The sequence below is a fragment of the Ciona robusta genome, chromosome 11 (genome assembly GCF_009617815.1).
Source record: "Ciona robusta chromosome 11, ASM961781v2".
Lineage (NCBI taxonomy): Eukaryota > Metazoa > Chordata > Ascidiacea > Phlebobranchia > Cionidae > Ciona > Ciona robusta.
Window position 1 is genome coordinate 2258133 of NC_143245.1, and position 24888 is coordinate 2283020.

Here is a 24888-nt window from a genome sequence, read left to right on the forward strand (position 1 = left end):
TACCCCACAAGAAGATGGGGGTATAAGATGGAACACGTTTCTTATGCGTTTCTGACATTAAAGTCAACCATACTTATTTTTTAAGCGTTGAAGATTGATAAATATGACATATTTGTTCTAGATTTAATGAACACTTGCGTTAAGACGAAATGTTGATTCTGGAATTTCGATCAATGGAATATTGAAGTGTTGACAGCATCATAAAGACTATTATGACGTTGCTATCACCCCATAGAGCGTTTATGGGTAAGTTTCCTTTTATCAACAATTTGAAGGAATTTATCTTTTCGTCTTTTAACATGTTTCAATTAGTTGTTTGGAATGATATATAGTAGAATGGGGGAAGATGGGACACCTTTCATTGTATTTTCTCGATCCATCAAGATGTTTGGATATTATGTGATAACAGTGTCCCATCTTCTCGCGCAGAAGTCATTTTTACACCCAATTTAAATAATGCTACAACTACAATAATCAACTCTACGTTTATGTGCCCAAATGCATGTTATTGTTAGTCCATTATCACTCAACAATGAGCGAATTTCCGAATTTTAAACTGTAAGCTTAGTGATACTATAGAAAAAATGGCAAAATTATAAAAAAAATAATTTTTTTGTTGAATTTTTAAAATAGTAAAAATGTGGCCTAAAGTTTAAAGCTGTTAATAGGTTGCATACAAAATATGAAAAAAAAGAAATGTTACCAAAAACTTGATAACCACAAAGAGCACGTGTTGTTTATGTCAGGTTGTAGTTTTGCATACGAGCATTTAACGTATAACCAGGCGTTTATATTTCACACTCGATATTTATAGAAGTCGCTTTTATAAGCTGTATGGCAAGTTTTGAAAGGTTTAGTTTAAAGTCAACATTATGAGAATCACAATTTCGAAAAAGCAAACTGAATGATTCGAGTCTAATACGAAAGTTTATCCCAATGTTTGCAATTCATTGAGAAAGTAAAGTATGTGTAAATAGAAGTCAAACGGCCTTTACCACACTTCCACATAAATAGAAAGAATATCGAAAATCAACGCGGATAATATCTTTGTTTTTTTTTATCATTCAGCAAGCCAGATAGAGCAAATAAGACTTTGTATGCCGTATGCCCTATATACGCCCCTTTCTTCGCCTTCGTGTAAATATGACTTTCAAACTGACAAACCAGGGATTGTTAACCGACTTCCAGTGCTTTCCATGAGAACCTAAAAAACATAAATGGCTTTTGGTGGTCTAATTTCTTCTAGAGGCCAGTTATTGCTGCAAATCGGTGAAAATATAACATAAAATTTATCGATTTTTTAAAAGGTTTCGTCCATATTAATACTTAGGTAGTACCTTTAGATCACATTTAACCATCTCTATCCATATACAAATTCCCTTTAGGGTGGGGAAAGATGGGCCCCCTTTTCATTCTATTTTCTCGTCCCGTTCGGTAGTAAACAAACAACATTCAAAGAATCATTAGACCGTATGCTAACGAATCCCATAGACCGCTGTTAACTGTTTAAAACACGCCCCGTTTTCCCCCACCCTACTATATATCTCAAAGAAGTCTATGAACGATAAAACGTTGATAAACACAATGCTATAGTAATCGTCGTTCCGATACCATTGCTATTTCAGCATTTTGTTTAAAAAAACTTTACAAACCTCCGTTCGGCATCCGTGTATAATACAAAGTTTTCCCTGGATCTTGCTGCGCATTCTTAGACAGAAATGTAACACTTGTAATATACGTCTAGTGTTGAAACGTGGTAATGTACATGACGTATTAGATACGTGTGACGTGGAATGTATGGTGCAATTCATTGTGACAATAATCGTATGGGACCATAATTGCTTGCACAAGCCCAACAGCATGCATGCTAAGTTAACATATTATAAAAATATTATTGAGTTTTCCTTTCTCATGAATAACATTTTCACTCTGTTTGATGCAGACTATCCCAATTCCAATCAGGACTTGCCCCTCAATCAGTGTGAAAATTTAGAGGAAGTTTTTGACGAAATAACCAGCGAATTATCTCAGGTAATGACGTCAGAGTGACGTTCCGGTTTTTCTGGCTAGAGCGATAACCTCTATCTCAGTGTTTACAAGATCGAGGCTCGATGCTGCTACCATATTGTAGGCGTATGTAACCTCGAGCAAGACACCCAACGTGAATTGCTTCAACCCAATTCTTTACGGGTTGTCTATTTTTTGCCACGACAAAACAATACTATTCTCCCCAAAAATAGTCACCAACAAATGTATTTTAATTACTGTTGTTGCTCGCTACGCCAAAGTAAATAAGCTACCTTCATTCTTTATATATATTACAGATCGAGTGGTCCGGCATTGCCAGCAATTTACGTATCAACCCAGATAAACTTCACTTGGTGTCGCTGTCGAGTGGATGCGACCTCCAGCGGCAGAAAACATTGGGACTTCTATGTTGGGTGGAGGATGAGCGCTCTGGCGCCACCTTTGAACGACTTGTATCAGCCTTGAACCAAGTTGATGCCAAATCTTTGTCAGGTTGGTTGAAACAAAATGTTATCTTAACAGCAAAACAACGGCTGTTAAAACAAGCTACGGATAAATAGTGTGGGGGAAGCATGGCTGTTGTAACCAAATGTTGATTAATTTCTTTGTAGCCGAAAAGAGAGCATTTTACTTTAATAAGGCTGGTATCAGAATTAACAGAAAAGTGAAATGAATAAGAAATGTTGAGTAACAGTTGTCATAAACTTTCTACACCAACTTGATATATGATTTGTATTTTTCTAACCCAGGTGACGTCAAAGCCTTCTCACGTCTACTGCGCATGCGCAAGGCTTCTGCGCAACGCAAGTTAGAAGCTACCCAATACTACCCTCTACCTATCAGCCCTCACAAGAACCTTCCTAAATCCGCCAACGGTCAATGGAAGTTTGCGGAACTCCCTCATTTCATCCTCGGCTCTTCTTCTTCTGCTTTCTTCCCATCCAGATCCGTTCCTACAAATCCAACTTTTGACTTGACGTCATCGGTTTCAATACATGGAGCTCGAGTGAATCTCCTGGAAAGGAATCGATGGCAAATTAAAACTGCAAAGAAAAGTAAGTCGCAATTGTGACGTGATTAATAACAATGACACATTGCTATACATTGTTTTATATACAGTAGGGTGGGGAAAGATGGGACAGATTTTCATTCTATTTTCTCATCTTGTATGGTAGTAAACAAAGAACACTCAAAGAATTATAAAACCATGTCCTCACGACTCCCATGGACCGTTGTTAATTGTTTAAAACACGATCAGAATATTTGGATATCATGTGCTAAAGGTGTCCCATTTTCCCCCACCCTACTATATATCTAGTGGCAGAAATTATTGTTTTTTTTAATAACTTAATCAACGATTGTTCATAACGCAACACAAACAGTATAACGTATATATATATATATATATATATATATATATGTGTATATATATACAGTAAAAATCAAAGAATTGTAACTTGTAATCATGGCGTAATTAGTATACCATAAAACATTGTAGGGTAGGGAAAGATGGGACACCTTTTCGTTTATTTTCTCCTATCCCATTTGGTAGTAGACAAAGAATATTCAAGCAATTATAAAACCGTATCCTCACGACTCCCATAGGCCGTGGTTAATTGTTTAAAACACACTCTAGATATTTGGATATTATGTGCTAAAGGTGTCCCTTAATACTGTACTGTGGTTTCAGCAAACAAGGTTTACGTAAACAAAAACACGATCCACACAATTGGGGAAGCAAATGCAATTATAATTATAAAAATTCACTAAAACAAATTATTGCTTCTTTCTATAACGTAATAAACGATCAACTATTACGCAATAGAAACAATATAACTTATACAGCAGGGGGTCGATTCGCGACAAGTATCGAATATCGCGTTACAACCAATACATTCATCACAACTATGTATTCTGGAACTTGTGTTTATGTTACGTCACAATACCTCACCTGCTGGCTTCGCTTTAATCGAATTATGCTTCATTTAGCCCATTGTTCGCTTATAATATACCATTGTTACGTTGTAGCAAGTTGAAATAAAGTCTCAGAAGCAACAATTTTGTAGACAAATGTTACGTCATTTATCCTGGATTGTGGGTTTTACCGCCACGCTTATATTTGAAACTTTTCTCGAGTAGTTTTCACTTATAACGTGTTAACCACTGTTATTTTCCTGCCAAATCCCTTCTCTCCGTTGTTTCAACTATAATCTGATCTTCGCTACTGTTTTCAAAGCGATAATGAAATTTATGTTATGTCATAACGCCATTCGCGTTATTAATCTTTGTGATTCTAAATGATTAAACCCCATTTCGGATATTTTGCAACCAAGTTGTCTTAAAAGAGATTCCACATTGGTCAGACAATAATGACCACAATGTATATAACCCACAGATTCGAGGCCCGCCACTATATCGGGGAAGACGACCCAACCACGCAGGAGAGCGCTGGGTGTTCACAAGAGGATAGGTAGGTGTGACGTCATATATTTAATGTGGCGGTGACGTCACAAGTTTTTGGCCAGTCGGCTTTTTGATGTTTTTGTTACGCCGCTTTATATGCTAGTTGAATTTTTGGTTGTTTTATAAATTAAATAATGTATGGGAAATATATATCTTCTGGCAATGGTTTGTTTTGTGATCCTAAAGTGTTAATACAGTTAACAGCAAACCATAGTGGTATCTCGGCAGTCAGTCCTTACAGATAAAAAATTACAAAAAAATCTCTTTTCTCTTATAATACACGTGAAGATAACAACAGGTGCATAATCATGATTGTTTACGTACTAAGGTCATGTTCGTATCCACACGTCAATCAAAACAGCGGTCCCTCTCACTAACACACCACGTGACTGCCACCCGGAAATGATGCAAGAAATCATCGCGAACAAACTTTTCAACTATTTACTAAAGTAGGTGTTAATTGTGTGGTAATATGGAAATCTTGGAGGGTAGGTTAAAGTTTTATATAGTAGGGTGGGGGGAGACGAAACACAAATATTCTGACCGTGTTTCAATGAAAGTCGTGGGAGTACGGTTTTATAATTCTTTAAATGTTCTTTGTTTGCTACCAAATAGAATAAAAATGTGTTCCATTGTCCCCACTCTATACTTTTTCTTAACGGCTGTGTATAATATATTGGCGTTCCTACTTTAGTGTTCGAACATGAGCTAATGTTTCTTCTGTTGTCAACTGTTACATCGTTGTACATGCTCGTTATGGTTACGGCTGTTAATCAACGATCTTAAAATATCGTACGAGGTTGTTAAATAAAAGTTAATTTACAACTCGACCGCGTTTATGGAATATTTGAAAACACTGTTCAAAAATAACGCATGTTTTCCGCAATGTAGTGAGACCGGGTCTCGTGAAATTCTTTCCATGGTTTCAACCCTGGAGTCCATCAACGGTTTGGTGGTAAAACGGATGACACGAGGTTCAATCAACATAGAAACTTACATTCACAAAACAACTGCACTTAAGGCATTATGGGGGCATTTCGAATCAGGTAAGGTTGGATTTTGATAGTATATGTCATATGTCCAATCAAAGGCATTCGTATATTACGCTTCTGTAAATTACTAATTTTACAGTTGTCAAATTTAGTTGTTCAAGTAAGATTGACATTGTAACTTGTCTATACTGTATGGACTAAAGTCACAGTTGCAATTAGACAGCATACCCCGAAAATAGAAATTAAAAAGTCCGCGGCACAGTTGGTTAGCGCGTCTGCTTAGAAAAGTTTACGTGGTAACTCGTAAGCTGGCCAGGTGTATGTAAAATTGTAAAGTATGCCTGTGTTATAACAACTGTCGTTTTTCGGTCACACAAGGATAAAGCAATTATCATTCGTTCATTCAACTTTAACGCATCACTATTACAACTTATGCAGGACAATTGAACGAGATGCTTCAAGAAAGATTAATATCCGAGAACTCACTCAAGATGGCGTCGGCGTTTGACATTTCGTTGGAAACGAGCATCGATCGTGCCGAACTAGAATCTTGTCTTCAGCAGCTTCAGGTGACGTCAAAACACCACTAATGCGTCGTATGCTATTCAATTTTACGTTGATAAGATCTTCAACGTGACTAGCCGCGAGACTTCTGATTTAGGTCATATATAGTGTGCTATGCTACATGCACCTCACCAGATGTTAAAGCCTACCGCGAAATTATAACATTACTTTATTGATAATAAAGTATTTTTCTTACAGGGTTCGAATAGAAAGTCCACGGCCTTTAATTCAAGCGACCGACGAGCTACTGCTAGTTACTATAGAGGAAGTTCCCCACCCAGAAACAAAGTTTCATTTTCGAAATACCGGGTTCCATACAGTGGGTTGCAGTCAAGTTCAAAACTCAGGTATTTTTTGTAACTACATTCACATTTAAAAATATTTGCAACTTTTCTTAATGGCGACCATTATCCATAGAGCGGCTTCCGTTCCCCACAGTCGCTCCATCAATGTGGAGTTGGCTCCCAGTATCCGCACAGTAAAGCCCGAGCCACGTTCATCCGATTGGCGGGCTGACAAGGCGAGACCTCCCGCAAAAGGCGACAAACTTCCCGGGGTCGTTTTCGCCGAAGATTCGCTAGTTCCACCACCTGAAACAGCGAAAGAAGATGTGCGGACAACCGGAAATGACGAAGAAGTTCATTCAGCCCCGCCCCCGTCACCTGACCTTGAAGGTATTGCATTATGACGTAAACAAAACCATCAAGATGTAATTATGAAGTCAAGCAAATCCTAAGCCATATATCTAAGCGGTTAGCGCGCTTGTATCTTTGATAAATACAGTGACGGTTCGGGGGCTCGATGCCATTGTGGGCCTATCTGTATACTTGGGCAAGACACTTAACCGAGATTCATTTAACCCAGTTGTCACATATGGTTTTTCTAAATTGTCAGCCAATAATTACAAAAATAATAATTACCAAAAAAGTTAAATACATGGTATTTTGTAAGCGAGGTGAATGAAACAGAACACCCGTGTACTAACGACTGCCGTTGCCCCACCAGCATGCTACAATAAAGCCCACATTCATTTGATTTATTCCCCGCTGCACAGAACCCGGAGATGCTCCGACGGAAATGAAAAGAAGCGAGGAGGAAGAAGAAGAGATTCGACTCGCGCTGGAAGATCTTCATAAACGAACACATGAAGCTGACAACAATTACAGGTTCGTTGCTCTTACGCCATTGTTGATGACGTCATCGTTGGTTACATCATTGTTTCTGACATAGTACTAAGTATAATAAGTTGGGTTAACATAATGCTTGTTTTAATTCTTTTTTATTGTTCAATTAAATATAATAAGCAAAGAACATTTACAGAATTAGATAACTGTATCAGGATTAGAAATTATAGGATATTATTTTCTAAACGTATACACCCGGGTGTATAGGCCGACACAACAGTATACTCCGTGATGAAGCAATAACTGCTATCCATCTGTTTACAAAAGTGGTTTTTAAACTTTTTTGTATGCTTTACCCTTTTAACAAAGATGCTTATCAGATTTACCCGAAATGTGTAATGTGGCGCCCATTTATTAAAAAGGGAAAACAACTAATTACAGAAGTTATGGGACCGATGCGCTAGCTTTTTGGCAGCGAGTCGTTCAATGTCTGGTAAAGTACGACAATTGGAACAATTATTCATTTTTCTGTCCTGTCAATTGATGTGAATTTTGATTGGTAGCTTATTTACCCTCTAACTATAAGGAATTTACCCCTAGGGTAAATTTACCCCAGTTTAGGAAACGCTGTTTTACAACATTTGTGTGATAATAATTTTGTAAAATATTGTAGCTCTGTGTTTACTGATTTTACTTAATAATCACATTTATTTACAGACAATTCAATGAAGTTGCACTTCGTCGGTTCGTTGACTCGCTCAAAAATTCCCCCAATATGGGAATAAAGAAAATAGGTCACGTGGGAGACCTACGTAAATACGCGACTATATTACGTAAGAATGACGCAGCAGAAATAGCACAACTCGTCGAAGAATTCGTCAACGTCACCGAATCACTAGACCGTATCCACCGTGACGTCACTTCTAAAATATGGCTTCGTGTCGCTGACGTTTCGACGGCGTCCGCCAAGTCACGTGACTCAACGGGCAGCCACAGGAGGTCCCCCATGAGGAACCAAGTGTCGCAATCGATTGAGATTTGGCGTCAGATGTTGGACCCCCAATTTCGCTTCACTGAACTGAAGACAGACTTCTCGGATGATCTGAAAAAGATGTTTGACCCGGAAGAGCTGGAGGAATATGGAGGACTTCTATCACATGTTCCTGCTCTTCTTACGGCGGCGAAGACTTGTCACCATCTCCTGTCTCACTATACCAACGCTCCTTGATATTTTTACAAGAATATAAACTATTTTCACAACGATTAAAACTACCTTCACAGCGATTCAACTGTCTTCACAACGATTCAAATTATCTTTATAACGATTTAAACTATCTTCATAACGATTCAAAACTGGTTCAAATCTTGGTCGTTAAAGATTAGCAGAGAATCGGCAAACTAAAAAGCAATAACTCCGCAGCAACAATGAAAATACGTTTTTTTTAACTTTACATTGCATAGTGCAACCACAGCACACCAAATCTATTTTAAGTTCCAGGTACCTTCCTAGTATTCGAACCCAAGTCACCAACGATCTAAACGTTGATCACTTGAATATATATGTATTTTTTATGTAGTTCTTGGTATTTATTGAGTTCAAATGTTTAGGTACCGCAATGTGCCGTTGTTTATTTATAATTATAATTTGTAGCAACTGTGACGTCAAATTTTACAATTTTGTAAACCATGTTAACACATTATTTCATGTTTTCTTTTTCTTATTTTTCCTCATAATTTGTACAGAGCGTTTCGCGTTCATGTAGTGTTTGGTAGTTACCGTTGTTGCACAACTATCACTGTGTTACGTCATAGCCATCATTGTGCCATAATAATTTTGTGTGAACATGTAATAAAGAGCGCGACGATCGATGTTTTGGTATGTTTTGTTATTTACTTTGAACAATCGCTTCTGTGACGTCAAATTGGAATATCGAAACTACTATTTATCTGGAGGTATGTACTTTCGATTCAAGGTAAATTGAATCCATTATTTCGTCACTATAATTAATGCATTACTGCATGCTCTGACGACGTCATAATAACAGTTGTTAATATATTCCCGATTGCGACTTAATAATTATTTTTATGTGACGTCATAAGGACATACTATATAAACTGCATTGTTTTGTCACAGTCATCACGCAACCAAACATGGACAAGCGGATTCTCTTCGTATCATTGTGCGCATGCGCAGTAGCCTCTGGACTGTACATTCAAGACCCCGAACCCAATGGTGAGCTGAAGTATTTTGTATTTATTTATTTTTATTAATTTTGTAATGTATATAAATTCTTTTTTACAGTTGATTGTCAATTATCTGAATGGGGGGAATACGGGCCGTGCACGAATGTTGGTGGGCCACAACGACCTGTCTTAATTCGTATAAGACGCCGAGAGATTCTGGTTCGTCCCTCGGGAAATGGCAACGACTGTACTCCGCGGGAGGAAGTGTCAGGTACTCGATGTTCCGATTTGGGGTGGGGTATAATTCCCTTACAGTTGCTTTGTGACTTTAAGCTTCGTGTTCTGATTACAGAAACATCTGTATTACTGCAATGAGGCTGAGTTAAATGCTCAAAATCACATATGATATACCACAACAGATATGATTTTAGTGTGCGTATAGATCAGCTATAACCATATGGCGTATCAAATGTATCTACCTTCCAACGGAACGCTAGGTGACTTACATACGTGGTAACTCCTAAACAGGCAAAAGATGTGTAAAATGGAACATTCGTGTTATAACGAATGTTGTTTCCCCCCTACGCTGGGCCAACATATTGTTCATTCATACAACAATACAATACAAGTGCAAGTATATTAAAAGTCGAAATTAACTAAATTATTCATTTCAAGGTTGTGGGGCCGACCCTACTACTGCTGAGCCACAAACTGGATACCCAAACAATCTCCCAACATCGGTTCCACCTAAGAAGAAAAAGAAGTGTAGAAAGGGAAAGAAGGGACGTAAAGGAAAAAAAGGTCCCCGAAGATCAAGCGGGAAGTCCGGATGCTCCGACTCCGATGATGACGATGATGATAAGAAGAGAAGAAGACAAAATAAGAGGAAAGGAAAGAAACAAGGATCCGGATCTGGAAGTGATAGTGATGGTTATTCTGGGAACCAATCAGATTAAAGACACATTGTGACGTGTAGTAGTTAAGTGTGACGTATAATGGTGGGAATTTATGTTAGATTGGTCATGTAGTGATTAAAGAAGTCAAAAAATTGTGGCGTAGTTGCAGAAGAAATCAGAACAACGCTTTTTGTTTTAAACTAACTTATTATGACGTCATTAAGGCGTCTTTCCAGAAGCGCACGAAACAATCAACAAAATGTGCTTGCGTCGCCGATTCTTGATTTCGTTCAGTAGGGTGTGTTAGTTAATTGTTGAGTTTGAAGCACTTGAAAAATTGAATGACGAGTTAAGACGCAATAATTGTGATGTGTGTATGCAGGACCATTGGTAGAATATACAGTTGTGTTTTTGAACTTTGTTGTTGGTAGTAGTAGGTCCTTTAGATCAGTAACGAAACTGGGTATTGACATGTTTGGATAATAACTCAAATACGCAGTACAGTGGGTTGTAACAACGTTATTATAGAGATTAAATATCTCCAAGTCTAATAATATCATAGTAGGTCGTGGTTGCATAATGAATCATGTGTTTCACAATGGATTAGACTTAAAAGAGTCAATTAGACTGTTGATTAAACGACGTGTGGGTTGGAACAGTCTGCAACAGCTACAAAGTAAGTCATAACATTTATTATCACAGTAGATTCAAAAATGAGTATTATATTTATTTAGTGTTTATCATAAACGTTTAAGCAAGTTTTTTTTCCCCTTTAACTCCGATAGGTCGCGACCTTAGAAATACTTATACAGTACTGTGGGGTAAGATGAGACTTTTAGCACATAATATCCAAATATTCTAAATAATATTTAAGTCACACGGAAAAAAACAGTATAACCCATTTTGCTGTTGTACTTTTTAGGTTTATTAAAGGTTACCCGTCACCAAATAAATGTATTTTAAATTTAAATAAAACGTGTTGGTGGTTTTTCGTTGTTAAGCGGAAGGAAATAACATAATGTGAAACAATATTTGTGTTGTTTTTCCTCGATTGTGTTTTATTTTCCTTAAACGTATGTTTGCTGGCCAATTAGCGCGTTGTAGGATAAATAGCGTGTACTAGATGTGTGGGTTTCGAAACACTATTTTGATAGCCTGTTTTATTGGAATACACCGCACAAGCTATAGGATGTAAGGAAATTCAAATCACAATAACCTCTATTTACCAGGATACGAAACAATGCCTATTGTGACGTAATATTACGTCAATATATTGAAATAACCGCCTAATATTCTACCCACGTGCTGACTTACAAGATAAACAAAGAAACATCTTCAGTTTCGAAAACTGAAACCCAAATACAAGTTGGAGAATACGGTTTCGATGTATGCATGTAGTAACAGCTACATATTACTGCGATGACCTAACCAGCTTTCGATTTATAATATTGCAAGCTGGTTTAATGTGACATGACGTTAAGGAAGTTGGGAACACGGAAGTTATAAAATCAGTTGTTTAAGTTGTAATTGATAGTAATGTTTGAAATAACGTAACATCAACTTTATGCATCTTTACGAATACAGTTATTGAGTTTAGATTAATTAAAATGGAGAAAAAGAAGTCAGTAGCAAAACGACAGTAGTTAAAATGGGCTGCGTGTGTAAAAATTACTTGAGTAAAAGTGTCAAATAAAAGCGTGGAGATATACCAGCGAAAGCAGAAAGTTTAAATTAATTAAGAGAATTATTTTAAGAGATTATGTTACTACTGTTGTAAACTGCTGTATATCTCAATGGGAATAAAACTTAAGTAACTATTTTAAAACTTAACAGATTTTATGATCAATAAAAAAATGTTCGGACTTAACAATTCAACGGGTAATCTCTATCTGATGACGTCATAGTCAGTCGATTTACACAACCACAATGGTACATTGCTGAGATTTACAACGTCATGATGATTTGCACGGTCACGTGGTTGGTGATCGCGATTTCATTCTACGGTGTTCGAAGCGGGAAGTGGCGGAAGAAGTATGACGTCACAGACGCGAACGCGGGAGCTGTTTATACGTCACTTCTGTGCGCGTTTGTCTTCAGTTATTTGCGAACAATTTCCGATCAAGCTGCGTTTAACGTCGGATACGGAGATGTGACGTCACGGCCATGTGAGATTTCCATGGACGTATCGGTTACGGGGTATTCCCTTACTATCATCGGGGTCTATACTTTCCTGTGGTTGAAACAACGTTCTCTGTACCACCACCCAGCGATAACAAGCATGTCCAGCTGGGTACTGAACTTTGTTAGCTGGTGTAGTATATTTGTACTATGGGCTGGTATGATAGCTGCAGCGTTTGCTTATTTGTTGTCCGATAATTATAACTCGTCCCATAAAGGCTGCATAACAAAACCAAAGCACGAATACGTAGTATGGCCCATATATATGGCTAATGGAATAATAATAGTTGGTCAATCGCTCATGTTGTTTCTGTTTATTTACCCGCTACGTCAGAGTCGTTCTTCAGCGAACACGAATCGAATATCTGCAATTGTTAAACGTTCCGCTATTTTCGCTGGAATTTGTGTCCTTTCTGATCTCATATCTATGATTATCTTAGCATTCCTTGTTCCAGCTACAACGACCCGCCACGTCACTATCACTGTCTATGACGTGAACTTATTCATAAACTTATTAAGTGTACTACTTTCATTCGAATCGTGGCACAGTATCATTACATCACCGTTACGTCATCCCGACAAACCCCTACACTCTCAAGGAAGTCAACCAACCGCAAGCGGCGCACAAACAGCCGAGTCGCAAGCATAAGCTAGCGTGACGTAACAATGTCGCCATAATCCCTTTAATTTTTATTTTATAATGATCGTGTATTGTAATATGATTATTCATAAATAATGTTGATAGTGCTGCAATAAAACAATTTATTTACCCAATTTGTATGTTTTGGTGGTTTAAGCTCGTGCTTAATAATTGGGAATCTTCATTTACTGCAAACTATGACCGACATGCTTTCACTAATAAGAATTAGATCAAGATGTAATTATAAGCGAACCTGATTGTTAAAGTTACAAAACGTGAAGTATGGGTAAAGCAGGATAAAAAAAATTAAACCCTGATTTGAGGCCAAATTGGTAAACACGCAATTATAAATGTAGGCTTGAAATGACCGTATATATACTACGGGAGCTGTGTATGGTAAATGTAAAGTAACACAGTGAAGGATTATATCGACTTCTAGTTTATTAACGACAAACAACATTATAACACGATACACGTTATAAAACACAGTATTTATTTCATTAAGATGAAAAGAGAAAAAGACACTTGTCATGACGTAATTGAAACGTGTCACGTCATACTGCGTCACTTGACTCCTGTGACTCGGCTGTTTGTGCGCCGCTTGCGGTTGGTTGACTTCTTTGGGGTGAAGAGGGTTTCTCGGTATGACGTAACGGTGATGTAATGATACTGTGCCACGATTCGAATGAAAGTAGTAAGCTTAATAAATTAATAAATAAGTTCACGTCATACACAGTGATTGTGACGTGCCGGGTCGTTGTAGCGGGAACAAGGAATGCTAAGATAATCATAGATATGAGATCAGAAAGGACACAAATTCCAGCGAAAATGGCGGAACGTTTAACAATTGCAGATATTCGATCCGTGTTCGCTGAAGAACGACTCTGACGTAGCGGGTAAATAAACAGAAACAACATGAGCGATTGACCAACTATTATTATTCCATTAGACATATATATCGGCCATACTTTATATTCGTGCTTTGGTTTTGTTATGCAGCCTTTATGGGACGAGTTATAATTATCGGACAACAAATAAACAAACGCTGCAGCCACCCACCCGACCCACACAATCAATATGCTGCACCAACTTACAACTTTTAATGCGGGGTTACAGAGGAAGGATATCGCTGGGTGGTGGTACAGAGAACGTTGTTTCAACCACAGGAAAGTATAGACCCCGATGATAGTAAGGGAATACCCCGTAACCGATACGTCCATAGAAATCTCACATGCCCGTGACGTCACATCTCCGTATCCGACGTTGAACGCAGCTTGATCGGAAATTGTTCGCAAATAACTGAAGACAAACGCGCACAGAAGTGAGGTATAAACAGCTCCCGCGTTCGCGTCTGTGACGTCATACTTCTTCCGCCACTTCCCGCTTCGAACACCGTAGAATGAAATCGCGATCACCAACCACGTGACCGTGCAAATCATCATGACGTTGTAAATCTCAGCAATGTACCATTGTGGTTGTGTAAATCGACTTACTATGACGTCATCAGATAGATTACCTATTGAATTGTTAAGTCCGAACATTTTTCCATCGATCATAAAATCTGTTAAGTTATAATACAGTTACTTAATATTCTCATTAAATTTTAAAGCAGTTTACAACTGAAGCAACCCAACCCCTCAAAGTAAATTCCTCATTTGATTTACACTTCCCGCAACACCACACATTGGTATATTAACTTTCCAGCCTAAACAGCAAATGTTATAAACTTTAGTGCGCCCAAACTTATAGGCCAGGGCCCTACATTACGTCATTAAGCTCCATAGTTTGCAACATTTTCCAACGAAAGTGACGTCACATACAGTTGACGAATAACCGCAGTTAAAAATAGAAAATACTTAGAAAAAATTAGAATTTCTTAGAACTGTTACTAGATCAGCTGCACTTACTGCAGTTCCATACTTCCTTGTATTGCTTCTAAGCAGTTTTTATTACTCAATCGCGTGGGAACCATAATGGAAGGTTATTTTGATTTATTGACGTAATAAATTACTGCACACATGCTTTGCTTTCGCAAAATTGTTTGTTATGATTCATGGTTGTCTAGTGAGTCATAATAGGAATAGAAACTTCCGCGTCTGACGTCTTAATCGTGACTTGTTGAAAGTTAAGAGCGAAAATTGCGCGTATTGCGAATTGTTAGACTGAAAAACGAAACAAGAAATGTCGAAATTACGTATCGAGCTGAAACTTTCAGCATGCATCATACAATTAAGTTAGTTTCCGTAAACGGTACCGCATTTATAACATGTGTGGGAAAATAAAAACGCTGCAGCGCGAAATAAATTTACTCACAAGATGCGAAGTTGGACAGCAGTCTCGGTAAAACAACAACCATCAGCATGGAATAAAACCCACCTCTTCACCCATATATGGTAACATTAAAGCTTAGTCTGAATCCAAAAACCTTTTTTGAAATTTTACTGATTTAAAGCAAAATGAAAGTGGCCGACCCCTCCAATCTTCGAAGTCCAGTTGAGTTGTGACATTCACCCAATTCGACAAGAGACTTAACGCCTTGGGCAAGAGACTTAATGGCAATGGTTCCAACCAAGTGGTCACTTTTGGGTTGTTACAGTTGTAAGCTATCAAATCAAATTTAAACAGAGGTATTCGTATATCAAACGAAATATAGTTAATTTATAAATTTATCCGTTGTCGTAATATATTCGTTGCGATTGATAAATTTGTACCGGGCGCTATTGCGCATGCGCCAAGACGCTACTGCGCATGCGCAACAGCTCGGAACAAATACAATGACCACCCGGTCCAAATTTATTACGAGCCTCTATTGAAAAACGTTCCGGACAAAACGTTTACCCTTTAAAAATTTAGTTATTGATTTAAAGTCATCAGAACTGAGTTGGTATGTTATTTGTAGCCTAGAAAAAGTTAATGCCAGTTCAATAAGCAAATTTTACTTATAACTTACGGTGCTGGTAAACCAAGGTGATTCTAGAATACAAAAATTATAGCGGCAACTTTCAATATCTTCTACGCGCGCTACTAACATTAAATTTGGGCACTGTATTAGACCCAGCGGTTCCGATTCTACTTTTTGTAATTTAAAAAAAATATTATTAGGGAATATTAATATTAGCCATAAAACACATATTTATGATTTTATTTTACCGATCCAGCTTTGAATATGTTATAGCGCTATAAACGTAACACCTTAAATGGAATCATAGCGTCGCCAACAGTACCAATATGGTAGAATATGTTTTGTAATATTTTTTCCCGGAACTTTTTTTACCCGGTACGTATTTATATATTTATTCAGGCTGCTCGTATTGTATTTGTTCGCGCATGCGCAATAGCGCCCGGTACAAATATATCAATCGGAATGAAAATATTACGACACCGTAATCGTGCAGACAAAACAATACCAAGAGGGCAGTAGAGAGCAAGGTCCAATAAGCATTCACTGCAAATGTAACGTATATTTGTATTGGATCAGACAGCCCCTATATTCGGCCAAACAAATGTTTTTCTTTTGGCTGCCTTCAAAAAATACATTTGTCAAACTTCGATACATTACTTTATTTTTTAAAATTAAACTTTGAATTATATTCTGTGGATAAGGATTTATATGACCGTCAATTTGGACAGTCCATTAATGAACACTGGTTTGAAGCAAAACTCTGATGGGTGGTCTTGATCAAAGTTAGTATAGACCAAGTTGAAAAACAGATTGTAAAACAACGAGTCTTGTTATTCATTGTCCCCGCGTCATAGCATTTTATCATTGCAGGGTGCTGTTTTTTATCTAAACATTGCGATTTTTTAAGAATTAAGCACTTCTGCGCGTAAAAATGACTTTCTACTAATGTTATATCTTATCACAATAATAAACTTCACATAAAGAATCGAACTCTATTGAACACTCAATCGACTAAAGAGTAAATAAACAGAAAATGTCAAGTATACCAACCAAAAACATAAAAGAACATGTTTAAAAGATAAAAATACAAACAAAAACGCATATTATTAACACATACTGGTGTATCTAGCTGGAGTTTTGCATGTAAATTGCTGTGATTTTTAATTTTCTTTTTGCGAACCCACATTTAACGATAATCAGGAAAATAAGGTTACAGAATTATTCGACAGTATTATCACGACTTCGCCCGTCAAAGCTGTTTAAAGTTTTTAAATATTAAAAAAAATATGAAAAACGAATAAACTAGTTTCATAGCTTCATAAAATAACCTTGAATATTCCGTACAGTTTGATTTTGTCTCATAAAACTACTTTTAGTTTGTAAAAAAACACTGGAACATAAGCATTAAGAAAATAAGCAGGGATCAATATGACTTTAATTTGAGATAAAAACAACAAAACAAATATCGGTTTAATATTATATATATGAAGTTTACATAGCAAAGAAACTAGCACAGCCTGTTAAAGTCGGTAGGTTAACAACAAGTTGCAGAATACTGCTAATGTAAACATATTTTAATTTAGATTTCCATCTTCCCCTACATTGTAGTTTTGTATGTTTTCAAACTTTGGAAGATTTGCTTTTAAATTAGTAATTTCTGCCTCAGCGGTTATTCAACTATAAGATACTGAAATAATAAAAATATATTATTTGGAAAATATATTCGAAATTTGATCATTTGCACTTGGTGATAATTTATGAGAAATGGCTTGTGTCAAAAACAAAGTAGTAATACCCAATTTGCGACAAAAATAAGAACTTTATCAATAGTTCCATTCGATTTTCTGGTATTTAAAGTTCATTCGAACATTACCCATTGTCGTTCAAACAATACCAATTGGTATGCAATATTATAATGTATAGGTAACAAGTTATAAACTATAACAGTAGGGCAAGAAAAAGAATGTTTAGACTTAATTTTCAAAGCGTACAGTATTATTTCGTGTTATTTACGTATATTCCTGTTGATAAATACACTTAATAATCAAAATTAACAATGATTTCAAACTGTCCCATCTTATCCTGTGTGTTTTCGAATTTGTAAAATTTCACTTGTTGTGCGGATCGCTAAAGAACTCTTCGTGTGTTTTATTATATTTTTTAAGCCTGTATAATGAATGAATGTGTGTTGTTTCTCCTGGCGTGGCCGGAAAACGACAGTCGTTATATCACGGGTGTTCTGTTTTATACACTTTGTGCCAGTTTACTTGTCGTTTTATATGTGTGGCTGATACATTGGACAACCCATTAGTGACCACCAGGTCAGAACAAACGGCGTTATATGTGTTGCACAAGGACACATACGCCCGCAATGGTAGCAGCGACGAGTCTTGAAGCCAAAAGGGTATTATGTTCAGTTATTTAGTACGTGCTCACCCATTTCAGCTTCCCTCTCTTGGTAGTTTTTATAGAGATAACCGTTACACACGAATGATTTTCCTATTGTTTTGGTCTGTCGTCAGGATTTACCTAAAATTTGATATGCAAGGTACTCCTGACTCATGAAAATTGAATTTCGGTTTTCCACAAACTGCTTTGTAGTCACCATACCATAGTCGTCGTTCTTATCCAGAATGTGCTGGGTTCAAGACTCCAAGAGTGCAAGACACTTTAGACACCCTATGGCAATTGCTCGGACCCCATGGTATGTTTGTTTTAGGTCGTATAATTTTAAGTCATGGTTGATTAAAATTACATGGAGCTATACAAAGAAGACGGAACAAATTTTCCGCTAGGAGGCGATGACAAATTCGTTTCTCTATTTTATGGGGAGCAGTTAGTTTCACGGTTTATACAAATAAGATATAAACCCCTAACCTCTAACCCCTAACACTAACCCCTAACCTCTAACCCCTAACACTAACCCCTAACACTAACCCCTAACCCCTAACCCCCAACTCCTAACCCCAAACTCGTCAAACAAAAAAAAACTTGAAAAAAAATATAAAAAAGTATTCCACTGTGCGGGACTCGAACCCGGTAAAAATGAAACAAAGAGAGTTTACGACCGCACGCAAACCGCTACACCACAGACTCGACGACAGTCACCCCAACGAAAGAGCGTATATAACCGACCTAATGTGGGAAATATGTTCTTACTAGTGTTTTATGTATTTAGAAAGGTATTTTTATTATTTAATTAATTTGTTTTACACTTATTAACACTTTGTAGTGCTGTTTTGTTCGTTTTTCCGTATTTTTTAATTTTAATAATTACCGCCTCTACCGGAAAATTTTTTCCGTCTTCTTTGTATAGTCCCATGTATTAAAATTGATATTAACAAAAAAGTAATGATCATTCCACAAAGCTACATACGTGAAAAGTCCTAAGCAACGATAAGGTGTAACAGAAAACCGATGTCCATAAAATTATAACTTCTGTTATAACTTCTTTGATGACACACAAACGAAAGTAAATGAAAATTTAACTCAAGTTTCGATTGTGTATTGCACACAATAGAATTTTAGTTTCAATGTTATTTAAACTGATTTAAATATATATATATACAAATATTATGAAATAACTAAACTAAATGGTACTATTCGTATAATTCAATTATGCTATTATTTCATAATAACTGCACCGTAAAGCAATGTAGGACATGATTTACTAATTTATTGCCTGGCTCGGGTTGCACATGGTAATGTTCTTTAGCTGTGGTTTAATATAATGCAATTATTAATGAAATATTGAGAACTGATGTTCTAACTCAGCAGTTTTATAACTGTAATAAACTCAGCGAATCTGATTCTCATCTGGTGGTCATCTGTTAGGTGTTAGCATGTGCAATATTTTTTATTGGTTTAATTCCCTTTTAAAAACTTTCATATATTTATTAAAAAAAGGATCTGGGATTAAGTTAGCATTAAACTAATATAAAAGGACATATATAACTTAAGCGTGTTACATTTTTTTTAAGTGTGTTACAAAGTGTTTCACATTTTAATTTCAATACCAAATCTAGAATAACATTTTGTGAAAGTTTATTATAAACGTGAGTCTTCAAATAAAACGGAAATGGTTAAATAGTTACCTTAATCGGGCATGTTACGCAGGTTGCTCTCATGATATGAGTCACTAATGACATCATAAATCACTTTACAAGTAAGATGGATAAATAGAACATAAGTGCATTACAACTGTTCAGCTATGCGTGTAGTGATATACCTTGTGTAGCATATTTAAGAGTTTTTTTCTGTTGCAAACAAGTAGTTGCATAGGCTATATAGGTTAAACAGTATAATGCTGCATATATTAAAGTTAGTTTTGGTATTATTTGTGTTTGTTCTAAAAATTACAGGTAAGTTCACTTAACAGCCATAGCGTTTCTAAAAGGCTGATTAAAGATCTGATATATTATCTTAATATTACTTTTGATAACTCTTTCTCACAGTTCATAGCTACACAGTGATTAGAGCATGGCGTGGCTTTATTTTATTGTATATGAGTTTTTAATGGTGCTTCCTATGTATGCATATGTGTGTTTAAGCTACCACTTAACAACAATTACTCCAATCCAGTGGTTCCTTTTTGAATGTTTAAATTTTTTAACGATCTGTTAAAAAAGTTTACCAAAAGGAATTATTAAGTAAGTTAAATATGTGGGAATTTCCAAGCAGGCATGAGGTGTGTAAAACAGTCAAACACGTTATTCCTGCCTCAGCTTGCGAAGATAAATAGATTAAAACTAACATTTATTTCCTCAGAATGTCAGCAATTTGAATGCGGGACCACACCAGCTGTGGCAGCAATCAGAAGAAACAGAATATTTGGAGGAACTTTTGCTTCATACGGATCTGTACCATGGCAAATAAATCTGCTTGAAAATAGGTGTGTTTAAATTTTACTGAATTTGTTACAATCTATTTTTTTGTTTTAGGTTTAATTTGTATTTTTTACTGCGCTCAATTAGTTTAGTTTTTTTATAAACCCTGTTATACTTATATAGCCTATCTATATATACATGTATTTCAGTGATATAAATTACAAATTAACATTTTTTTAAACATTCGGCAACACAGAAGGAGAAAATGTGGCGCATCACTGGTGAAAGATAAATGGATAATGACAGCCGCCCATTGCATTCTAGCCAGGTATGTATGTTTGGATAATAAACTATTTTTCAATGAACAAAAGGTATACTAAGCACGCACATCAAACCTGCACTGCTTTAATCTGTGAACACTGGCATCAATTTTGGTTTAAAAAGAATGCACGTCTCACTATCCCTGACTCCCCTGCATTCTAAAAAGTTTGGCGCCTATGCTACTGATTTCATTGAATTTCAGGTTATTGAACCCAAACTCCAATAAAGAATATACTGCAATAGCTGGTGATCATGATGTCACAATACAAGATACGCATGAGCAACTACGCTATGTAATACGATATATTAGTCACCCAAACTTTGACGCAGCTACCTTAGCCAATGATATCGTATTATTAGGTGAGATGTTTCAATTTTAATTTACTTACACTGACTAAAAACTAAAATTTTATTGGAATTTTTTTTACAGCCCTAAAAATTTGTAATGTCATATTTTAACTTAGATGTACAGGCTTTTTGAATGTTTTACTTTAACTTTTTTTTGTTCTTTTAACTGATCAGACTCTTTTAAACAGAGATGGACATACCTTTTGAACTTAACCAATACATTGTACCAGTATGTCTACCTATGTTTGATGAAATGCCGTATCCTTATACAGAATGTCAAGTAGCTGGTAAGTTATAAATAGTAAAAGACGTTATCTTGTAATTTCATACAATCTGATAGTTAGTGATTGTGTACATAAAAATTAAATATTGATGAACAATACTAAACTAATCTAAACATCAGCATTGTAAGACAATTCACAATCAGTCACAAAAGACTTCTGTTTCACAGAATAATGCTTGAAAATTACTGTAATTGGCAAAAGACAAGCTTATTTTAACCGTATCAACTAATAGATCTCAGCTACACAAATAAATATTTACAAACTTATTTACTAAAGGGTGGGGTTATGAGTCGCCTATCACAAAATCTGATCAACTGAGGAAAGTAGATATCCCGATTCTGCATCAGAAATCGTGTGAAACCATCCACCACCCACAAGCAGGCGTTGCCAGTAGAATCACATCAAAAGTTTTATGCGCTGGTGATTTATCGGGAGTCAAAGATACATGTCAGGTAATTTGTTATGGTGTTCCAAGATGTTTTACCAATTGCATGTTATCAATATTTCTTCACTTTTTTCTCTGGTTTATCAAAGCCGTATCCCGTCTTTATTCAGTTCCTTGTAAAGTTTTTCTAAGTTTTGTTCTTGATAGACTTTTACAAATATTTTCTTTTAAATTTTTTTGTTTAAATATATATGAATTAAACTAGAGATAACATGGTTATTTTATGTTCGCTAACTTAGTGGGCTGTAGCTTTTGTTTGGTTGATCCATTAGTAAGCCACTGAAGAGTTAATCACTGTTAATTGTATTGCCCAAGGACTCACATGCCAACAATGGTAGCAGCATTGATCTTTAAACCTAGGTAGGCGGTAATCCTTATTTTATTCGGGTGCCACGTAGTCGACTAGTTGCGTAACTCTTTTCCAAATCCCAGATGGGCCTTGCTGTATAACAAATATAAAATGTTTTCATAATGTAGGGTGACAGTGGGGGACCTCTAACATGCCACAGAAATGGGCCAGGTACACCCCGTGTTGTTGCAGGTATAGTATCATGGGGCAAGGGATGTGCATTGCCAGGGTTTGCAGGCGTTTACACCAGAGTTTCAGAATACTTCAACTGGTTGAACCAAACTTTAAGTAAGTATTTAAAACCTTTTATTGTGTTTTAAATATCTTGTACCTAAGGGTCACTAGACCCAGTGGTTTATTTTAATTTTTCTAAATGTTTTACACTGAAAAACAAGGTGTATGAAACAGAACTTCTATGTTATAATGACTGCTTTAGTGCTGCTATGTAATATAAAATGATCTAATTCATTCTATATGGTAACATAAAGTCTTCTATCCATTGCATTACCACATTTTACCGGTGTTTATAACATGCATATGTTTTCAGAAATTGTACCAGTAACCAACCATAACCCATGTCGGTATTCTGGCATCAAACTAAATGATCGATTGTCGGGAAACTTTAGCAGTCCTGGTTTTTCTGGAGGTTCTGGTTCGTATCCAAACAGCCAAGTTTGTTCATGGGAAGTTGATGTGAGTTGGAATATTCATGTAATACCATTTTTTATAAAGAATAATTAAATTTGTTTTAAACTTTAGTTATACCCAAGCTCTGTGTATTGTTGCACGTTATAAATATGATCTTTTTTATCAAATAGTTTCAAATAACTTTAACTTTTTTTTCTCGAAAAATAACCTTAACAATTTTTTTTCTCGGAAATCATCATTATTTGTAGCAGCTATGAAAAAAACAGAGATTGGAAAGCTACTGAATATTTGCATGTTATGGGAATTGTAACAACATGTAACTTCCAACTTCTTTCCTTTTAAAATATGTTATTTTACATTTTCTGTAGTTGTCTCAAGTAAGTTCACCTACTGCCACAGCTGTTATTTCTTTTGATGATTTTGAACTTGAAAATGGAGTAGATGGAACGTGTAGGTTTGATAAACTCAACATATACACTGGAACAAACTATGATATATTAGTGGGTAAGTTAATAGGATCTTTTGCATGAAAAAACAGCTTTTAACATAATATTAAAAATAGCTAAAATATATCTGTGATACAAAAGATTAGGGTTTTCTAAATACATGTGGTTCTAAGATTTAAGGCAGGGAATAGTTAGTTGTTGTTGGTTGTTACCACTGTAGGAAACCTGATATAGTAACTGGTTAGCAGAATGATGTAAACCACGTTTGACCTCAATATCCAGGTCATGCCCTCAAGTTTTGACGCTGACTGACAGGAAATGAAAAGTTGCAATACGTGATACTTTTTTTCGAAAAATACTATTTAAAGTTATTAGTGAATGATGTCAGTTCTCTCTTGTGTAAAAAAGTCAGTGCTGCCTTTCGATTTTATGGTAGATTGCTATCACATTTCAACACTTGAAACTGTTAATTTACTGCCCATTAGTAGAGTCAAGGTTATGGCAATTTACACAGGAGGCATTTCAATCACAAATTATATAACTTGACAAATCAAATTTAATACAGTGCTAGTAAAGTATAAACCATTAAAATAATAAACAGGTTTAATTAGTTTTCGAGTATGTCCAATGATAGGCCTCTGGTCTAGAAATTTTTAAATGAACCAAATCGATGTAAAAGGAGAGCACAGCAAATTTTAAACATCCAAAAAACATTTCTCAGTAGTAATTATCACTAGTTGTTTTACTGGCCTAAGTACCTACTCTAGCTTTTTCAGAATAATATTGCTAGGGGATATGCCAAGCCGAGGCTTTTATGTAAAGTTTTAACTCTGGTACATTCCTAAATTATTTCTTATTATAATTTTCAGGTTCATACTGTGGCAGCAACATTCCTTCCCAGATTACTCTCGCCAAACCCAGGACTGAAGGTTCAAAGTTGAAGTTTAAACTCATATTTCAGAGTGATAACACAGTTACAAAGCGTGGATTTTCTGCCCAATTTCGCGTCGTTTAAGTGCTACATTTGTTTGTATATAAATTGAAAACATATTTTAACTTTCTAAAAAACTTGTTTGTTTTAGAAATTATGTACTGTACATTTACCAAAAAATACCATTAAAAGTCAAATGCTACTCATGCAAATCAGTTTTGTATTGTTATGTATATGTGTATTGGTTTACTTTTATAAACAAAATTCTAAAATTTTATTGATATATTGGTTGTTTAGTTAAAGCAACGCTGATGTATAT

The 24888-nt window shown here is 35.9% G+C and overlaps 4 protein-coding genes and 1 pseudogene across 7 annotated transcripts; 4 read left to right on the top strand and 1 right to left on the bottom strand.

The window, feature by feature from the left end:
* Positions 1 to 71: 71 nt before the first annotated feature.
* On the top strand, positions 72 to 9040 carry LOC149727778 (uncharacterized). The gene is made up of 12 exons (XM_089888486.1): positions 72 to 246; positions 1943 to 2031; positions 2325 to 2520; positions 2778 to 3083; positions 4424 to 4498; positions 4820 to 4940; positions 5383 to 5537; positions 5922 to 6052; positions 6246 to 6394; positions 6465 to 6721; positions 7102 to 7213; positions 7889 to 9040. Exons 1-12 carry the CDS (start codon positions 213 to 215, stop codon positions 8397 to 8399), a joined length of 2136 nt encoding a protein of 711 aa, XP_089744612.1. The 5' UTR covers positions 72 to 212; the 3' UTR covers positions 8400 to 9040.
* A 239-nt stretch (positions 9041 to 9279) lies between these two features.
* On the top strand, positions 9280 to 10333 carry LOC149727779 (uncharacterized). Its single transcript, XM_089888503.1, has 3 exons — positions 9280 to 9404; positions 9474 to 9626; positions 10031 to 10333. Exons 1-3 carry the CDS (start codon positions 9323 to 9325, stop codon positions 10309 to 10311), a joined length of 516 nt encoding a protein of 171 aa, XP_089744629.1. The 5' UTR covers positions 9280 to 9322; the 3' UTR covers positions 10312 to 10333.
* Positions 10334 to 10682: 349 nt separating this feature from the next.
* LOC149727780 (anionic trypsin-2-like) lies at positions 10683 to 24781 on the top strand. 4 transcript variants are annotated; one of them, XM_089888494.1, is made up of 10 exons: positions 10683 to 10927; positions 20739 to 20862; positions 21054 to 21125; positions 21321 to 21478; positions 21655 to 21753; positions 22027 to 22202; positions 22673 to 22832; positions 23092 to 23237; positions 23561 to 23696; positions 24508 to 24781. In XM_089888494.1, exons 1-10 carry the CDS (start codon positions 10831 to 10833, stop codon positions 24651 to 24653), a joined length of 1314 nt encoding a protein of 437 aa, XP_089744620.1. In that variant the 5' UTR covers positions 10683 to 10830; the 3' UTR covers positions 24654 to 24781. The 4 variants fall into 4 exon arrangements, with proteins under 4 accessions (XP_089744620.1, XP_089744622.1, XP_089744623.1 ...); XM_089888496.1 differs by lacking the exon at positions 10683 to 10927 and adding an exon at positions 18462 to 18675; XM_089888497.1 differs by lacking the exon at positions 10683 to 10927 and adding an exon at positions 19360 to 20136.
* LOC149727781 (uncharacterized) lies at positions 12090 to 13203 on the top strand (annotated as a pseudogene).
* On the bottom strand, positions 13493 to 15374 carry LOC149727782 (uncharacterized). The gene has a single exon (XM_089888500.1). The coding sequence runs from the start codon at positions 14623 to 14625 to the stop codon at positions 13624 to 13626; it is 1002 nt and encodes a 333-aa protein (XP_089744626.1). The 5' UTR covers positions 14626 to 15374; the 3' UTR covers positions 13493 to 13623.
* Positions 24782 to 24888: the final 107 nt, after the last annotated feature.